Source organism: Curcuma longa, chromosome 3 (assembly GCF_044706935.1).
Source record: "Curcuma longa cultivar G26 ecotype Majalengka, Jawa Barat chromosome 3, ITB_CL_G26_1.1, whole genome shotgun sequence".
In the NCBI taxonomy this organism is placed as follows: domain Eukaryota; kingdom Viridiplantae; phylum Streptophyta; class Magnoliopsida; order Zingiberales; family Zingiberaceae; genus Curcuma; species Curcuma longa.
Window position 1 is genome coordinate 483,636 of NC_133863.1, and position 7,210 is coordinate 490,845.

Sequence of the window (7,210 nt, forward strand, 5' to 3'; positions counted from 1 at the left end):
CGTCGGGAATCCGCCGAATTGCCCTTATGAATACGATTTTTGGCGGGGCTTTGAAACTGAAGGCGGCGCCCGCCCAAATTTTTAGAACCTAAGTCTCTCGATTATGAAAACGCACCTGCTATTCCACACCCGTTTTCTTACCCGATTCGTGATTGGATGGTAAAAATGGGTCAAAATTACTTGCATCGGGAACCAAAAAATGGGTGAGATTTGCTGGTAAATTACGATTTGGGCTCATAATGGGCTACGAATCGGGCCGGTTTGCGGCCTAGGCCCAATTGGCCCGAGAGGCCATCCTTAATACACACGAGAACGGGTTTCGATCGCGGCTTCTGAAATGGAGGCGGAGAAAGGACGGCCGGCCGTCGCAAAAGCGGAGGAAGAGGGAGCCGGCGGCGAGGGGCGGAGGGAGAAGCTGTGTCGGCGGTGCAAGCGTGCGTACGACGCTGGCTCCAATACGACTTCCTCGTGCCGGTTCCACCCTTCCTTCTTCGTCTGTCGCAGGCACGACGACCAGAAGAGGTATGCTATCGTTCCCTAACCCGAATCAGTAACGATCCTTTGATTCCGTAACTGCTTTGTTCTTCGAGTAAGAGCTACTTTGATTTCATCTTTTCTATATCGAGTTCGCGATGCTTGTTTGAGATCTGTAGTTGATTCCGCCGGTTCTTCCTCTTCTTCATCTTTGTATATGCAGAAATTTAAAACTAGTTGGTATGTCGATTTCTGTATGAACTATTCAAAAAACCCCTCTCTTAGTGATGAATTGAAAGATTGATGTGACAAGCACAATTGAACATGCAATTCCTCTGGATATGCATATGCTTTTTATTTGGTCATCCATTGTGGTTAAAATATCGATGTATGGATGGAGTTCTTAGCTCTTATCTAATATAAGATAGGGACACTGAATTAGGATCACGTTCCATGTTTGAGTCCCATGACTAGGGTTTTCAATAAATGAAAGGGTGTGTTGTTCCAAATATCAATTCTCACTCTAAACGTGTATAACCAAGGTTTTGTTTGCTTGCATGGAGAGATTGAAGAGGGGGGAGGGAGTGGAGTGTGTGTGTGGCCATTCCCTTGATCTGTTTACCCAATTTGGGTTTACCTTTCGATTTGGGTAGTGTGAGGGTGCCTCTGAACCCAATGAAAGAAACTTATATATCCTTGTAATACAAAATTGCAAGATTACAAGTTGGTCAGTCATTCCTCATTCCACACACTGCTCTCCCCTATCTCTAGGTAGGTTAGCGAAGCCCGGGAAGACCTGCTTCCTCCTTCATCTACTTCTCCCTGTCTTTCTCCTCTCTGCTCCCTCCGAGTAAACAGAGCCCAATAACGGGAAGGACTAGAGCTTTAAGGTAGATGTGTGATGTAAGTAGAAGAGGTAAAGGGATGATGTAGAATAGTTTCGATATGATCCAGCATGTAGCTCAAAATTATAGGATAAGAAGTTGCGATAACTAGCCTCAACTAGTTAGTTCAACAAGTACAACCGAACCCGGGGAGACCTGCTTCCTCCCCATCTACTTCTCCCTGTCTTTCTCCTCTCCGCTCCCTTCGAGTAAACAGAGCCCAATAACGGGAAGGACTAGAGCTTTAAGGTAGATGTGCGATGTAAGTAGAAGAGGTAAAGGGATGATGTAGAATAGTTTCGATATGATCCAGCATGTAGCTCAAAATTATAGGATAAGAAGTTCCGATAACAAGCCTCCACTAGTTATTTCAACAAGTACAACCGAACGGGTTCAACGGTTCTCGTGGTATTTTGGTTTTTGCACACTAAACTTTCTTATGAATTTTCCATGTTGATAAGAGCCTTTTGTATAATAGTTTTAAGGTAGATGTGTGATGTAAGTAGAAGAGGTAAAGGGATGATGTAGAATAGTTTCGATATGATCCAGCATGTAGCTCAAAATTATAGGATAAGAAGTTGTGATAACAAGCCTCAACTAGTTAGTTCAACAAGTACAACCGAACGGGTTCAACGGTTCTAGTGGTATTTTGGTTTTTGCACACTAAACTTTCTTATGAATTTTCCTTGTTGATAAGAGCCTTTTGTATAATGTATCAATCACTCCATCTTTGGTTTACTAGACTACAAAAGATATTCCTTGTTGATATGCTCATTCTCGAGTATTTAGAATCGAAAAGGAACTAATTTAGTGATACACAATTGGACTGAAACATTTATTCCAATTCTTCAATGCTCTTTTCAATTTTCTCAACTCGGAACTAAAACTAATGTTATTTCTTCTCATTCGCTCTACGTAAACTATTCTTGTTCACTCAAAAACAAGGGTTAGTGTCCATTGAACTTTGAAGGTACTACGAGCTTGGTCCGAATGATCCGCCTTATGCCGCAAAATTCTACGACTGCTGTGGAGCTGAGGACCCGGATGCAGCCGGCTGCACCACTGATTTCCATGTCTCCTACGACGATGAGTGAACTTTCCGCATATGTAAAAAGGAATGTGGCAAGAGCCTTGAGCCACAACTAGGTTCAAATGTGTGAATGTTCCATTGTTTTCTAAAGGAAACAATGAGGTCACTGTCGATGTATTTTCGTCGTTCATATTTAAGTTTATATGAATGCTTTTTTGCTTGTCTGATACTGCATATTGTTGTAGAAGTTTCCCTGTTTAATACCATGTAATTGGTAAACTAGTTATCTAGTTCGGAAGGAAAGTGATAGAAAGAAAATAATTCCCTTGTCTCACAGCTAATTAGCTAAAGAAGAAAAATATGTGTTTTTCTATACTTTTTTTCCTTGAAAATATTTGGACAAAAATAAAAATAATTGTCCTCTAGTATTTCTTTTATTATTATTTCATTTATATCTTCCATTTAAATTTTGAATTGATCAGTATGTTATAAGTAGTTATGACTATTTTGTAACAATTATAATATTATAATTATTAGTTGTAGTAGTTATGAAATAGTAATTATTATAATATAAAAAATAATTTTAAATAAAAAATTTAAAATTTAAAAAAAAATTTAAATGATATTTTTAAAAGTCTAAGATTGGGATCATTATGGGTTATGATAACAAATGTAAAATGTAGATTTCTAAATTTATTTTAATTACATTTTATGATTTAACTTAAGTATTACAAGAGCTATAAAATTATAATTATTACAATTATGTAGCACATATGATTATTATAATTATTTAATAATTATAATTTTATAATTATTATAATTATGATATAGATTTGTAGTTATTATAATTATTTAATAATTATAATTTTGTAATTATTATAATGCATCTTCCATTTAAAATTTAGATGAGAAAATATAAAAAATAATAATAATAAAAATAATATAGTGAATGATAGTTGAATAATTGTACATGAAAGTAAAATATCTTTTTGATAAAAAAATTCTTTTGACAATTTTTAATCTATGTCCAAAATATTTTATATTTTACATTGATATTATTATTTTACTAAAGCAACTATTAATTATAGCTTCACACTCGCATCATCACGATAAGAAAAGGCTTTTAATTGCAGATTGTTCACTTTTGTTCACAAAGGAAGAGCATCTGATAAACACAACCATTCTTTCTGTGTCAAGAAACTTAAGGTTTGCCCATGAACTGCGCATATGAACTAACTGCATTGGACAAGGATGCAACAAAGCTAATTACCAAAGTGAGCGAGCGAGAACTATGATTCAGTCTTAACCTTTTGCTGAGCTGCTCGATGGTTTCTCCTCATCTCACTCCATGAAGAATCCTTGTCTGATGCTTCACAGTGCTCTTCCCAACGGTCACACGGAGCCGGTTCGTCGCAAACATAGCAATAGCACTGCCGCAATTATAGCGAAAATCATACGGTCATAGGAAGCAAATATACAGATAAAAGGAAGTACAAGACTGAATAGAAACAATCTTGACGATGCTAGTAAGAGTTTATTTATGTTTGTTTACTATGCTAATAAGATGTTGCGATAAAAGAAGGAACTTCCAACAAACTAAACTCAACTCCTTAATGTTCATGAATAATCCATAAACAAATTGGTTTACAAAGTTGTCTACCTAATATTGAGCTCAGTTAATATTAAGCTCGGCTCGATCTCTAGTTTTTTTTTAACCAACAGGCTTGATGCAGTTAGGCTCGGCTCTTTACGATTTAGACTTAAATTTGATCTCTCATCTTTGAGGCCTACTTACAATGTAGTTATTTTCGTAAGCAACGAAAGACTATTTCAGTAACACAGTTTACTTTCCTATATCGAAATGAAAAGAAAACAGTTACTTTCCTTTATCGAAATGAAAAGAGAAGAGTCTTTTTCGGAATGAATATAAGGAACTAAAGGTAGATGATAATCACACATGCTATCAGGAATTTGCAGCAGACTGTACTTTTCTGCTTTGATTGCAAATATTCTCCAAAAGTGAAGATATATAACATAACTATTAGTGAGAATTTGTACTTCATTTAGTTCAACTAAGCAATGTCTCCAATTTCTACTAGATCAAAATACGAAGTAATAAAGGGTATTTTGAGAACATAGAAGGGCATCCTACTGCATCTTTACTCTGCATTGCAAAAAGATGTTACAGAGACTCAAACCTGTAATTACCATGTCACATGATAACAACTTTACCGTTGCGTCAAAGCTCGTCTTCTACTTTGAGAAGATGGCAATTAAATTATTGAATTTTTTACCTTGTTTTATCTGGGTACTTTATGAACATACACATTAAAATAATGGAAATTTTTACCTTCTATTAGCTGGATGAAGACTATGGCTCGTTTAGACTAATAATACCTCACTAGCTAGTGGTTAACAGGGTAAAACTTCTAACAAAATGTTTAATCCTGAAACCTGAAGCACGGGGGCGACATATATGCCTAGTGATCATTAAGTAAGAGATCAAAGTTTTAAATCTGTAGACATAAGCTAATCCTCATCATCTTTAAGCGATCAATACAACAATATTTGCAGGCAATGACAGGGAACCCATAAGAGAGGCTGCTGATCTCACAAGGACTTAAAAAGGAATCCAAGAACAGAGTTTCAACGTACAAGGTTCACCCTTTCGATATATTCTTCTCACCTCCATTTATAAGTCTAGGGAGTCTGGAGATATGCTTAACTGAATGAACAACTGGAGACTACTTTTCCAAACTTAAATCTTTTTTAGTGAGGCAAAGTTAACCTTCAACCTTAGCATTAAATTCTTTTACACAAAAGCACTTTGAGATTTGACAAAATCCCATTGGGAATTATCAATTTTGTATTATAAACAAACTGTTGCTGCATTAGAATAACTTGAACATGTCGATTGAGAAAATGAGGGGGTTAAAGAAATCACCTTTTGGCAGTGGCTTTTGTGGGGTGTCTTGCTGAAGGGATAATTTCCACACAAGTGCCTTGAATGGGGATAATCTCTACAAGCAACCTGCAATCATCCACTTCAAATGTAAAACTTGCAACTTAAGTCACATGCTGTATCATTAAATTAAGTGACTTGTTTGGAGGTTTAAATTGCAACAGAAGAAGACAACATTTCTAAAGTTCTACATATGCATGCTAAAAAATCCACAGTAACAAATCTAAAATTGGTGATTAGGTGCTCAAACCATCTCTAGAATTGAACATACAAGATGCTATACAGAACTTGAGAACTTTGTGAGCATTGATATAATTAAGAGTGCATGACACAGGACTTAAGAGCTTCCAATTCACCTGACAAAAACCTGATTTTGCAGTCGCCTGATGTTAGATTGCTTAGGGTTTTTTTCCCCAGTATGATTTTGCAGTCCTTGTTTGGAGGCTTAAGTTGCAACAGAAGAAGACAACATTTCTAAAGTTCTACATATGCATGCTAAAAAACCATACAGCAGCTGTTATGACAGATCTAAAATTGGTGATTAGGTTCTCGAACAATCTCTAGAATTGAACGTACATGATGCTATAGAGAACTTGAGAACTTAGTGAGCATCGATGTAATTGGGAGTACATGACACAGAACTTGAGAGCTTCCAATTCACCTGATAAAAACCTGATTTTGCAGTCGCCTGATAAAAACATGTTTATACTGAGGGTTCCAAAGGTGAATATCTTTTTCTACTTCACTTTGCACAAAGCAGATCAGGGAGATCTTCCTTGAAAGAATAATTTTTTTTGATTGTTCCTTTTAGTAAATTAGTACAATTTTGCTGCGAAATCGCATATAATTAGGCAGATCAGGGATTTCTCTAGGGTTTATCGAGAGAGGAAACAATACCTTGCCTCGTTCCGCAATGATCGCGACGTCATCTGACAACGGCGGGCTGTCGAGGGTTAGACGACGGCTGAAATCGAGTCGGTCGCCCAGGAAGGGATTGTAAGGGAGAATGATGCAATCGTCGTCGTCGTCGTCATCATCTTCCTCCTCGTCTTCTTCGTACTCGTATTCTTCCTCTTCGTCTTCATCCCACGGTTCCTCGGCTCTCCGAATAATGCTTGCCCCCGAAGAAGCCCCCCATGTGCTTCTGTTCGCCATGATCTTGGTCTTCACTTTCTCTTCGTACTCTTCTTCGCTGACTTCGTCGGAGGAAGAGATCTCGATCACTTCAATCGACATTGGAGACCACCAACGAGAGCCCGAAGCGTCCTGTCCTTTTTAAAATCTTTCACGCAACACCAAAATGTTTTGAAAATTTACGTAACACAAAAATAAAAAAGACGTCTTTATTTTTCCCCCCAAATTATTAAAAATCATTTTATTTTAATTTTTTTAATCAAAAAGTACATTCTCAAGAAATAGAATCCGCTATCTTAACCGTCGAAAAAAAAGAGTACATTTTAATAAAAAATACATTCTTAATATATTTTATAACTATTATGATATAAATATTAAAAAATAATTAAATGTATAGGGCTGTTGAGGCTTATACATTTAATTATCACATAGCAACTTTTTAATTTACTTATTAAAAATGATTGTGAGAGCGATCGTGTAGGACTGTTGAGGTGGCAGATTCTACTTTTTATTAAAGTGAATGTTTTTAAATAAAAAATTATAAAATGAGATGACTGATTTTAAAAAAAATCTTTTTCCTTTTATCTAATTTTTTAAATATTTAAAAAGTTAGAAATTATCAATAAATTTGCAATATTTTGTTTATTATAACTCATTTATTTAATCTATTTACTTAAACAAATTATATAAATCATTTATTTGTTAAAAATATAATAACATATATAT

At 35.8% G+C, this 7,210-nt stretch overlaps 2 protein-coding genes across 2 annotated transcripts; one reads left to right on the top strand and one right to left on the bottom strand.

Annotated features, from left to right (window-relative positions):
• The first annotated feature begins 337 nt into the window (after positions 1-337).
• LOC141825001 (uncharacterized) lies at positions 338-2,608 on the top strand. Its single transcript, XM_074712364.1, has 2 exons — positions 338-522; positions 2,329-2,608. The coding sequence occupies exons 1-2, from the start codon at positions 338-340 to the stop codon at positions 2,450-2,452; spliced, it is 309 nt and encodes a 102-aa protein (XP_074568465.1). The 3' UTR covers positions 2,453-2,608.
• Positions 2,609-3,492: 884 nt separating this feature from the next.
• Positions 3,493-6,616, bottom strand: LOC141825542 (RPM1 interacting protein 13-like). Its single transcript, XM_074712922.1, has 3 exons — positions 6,248-6,616; positions 5,333-5,419; positions 3,493-3,818 (listed from the first exon to the last, which is right to left on the bottom strand). Exons 1-3 carry the CDS (start codon positions 6,584-6,586, stop codon positions 3,678-3,680), a joined length of 567 nt encoding a protein of 188 aa, XP_074569023.1. The 5' UTR covers positions 6,587-6,616; the 3' UTR covers positions 3,493-3,677.
• Between the last annotated feature and the right edge of the window lie 594 nt (positions 6,617-7,210).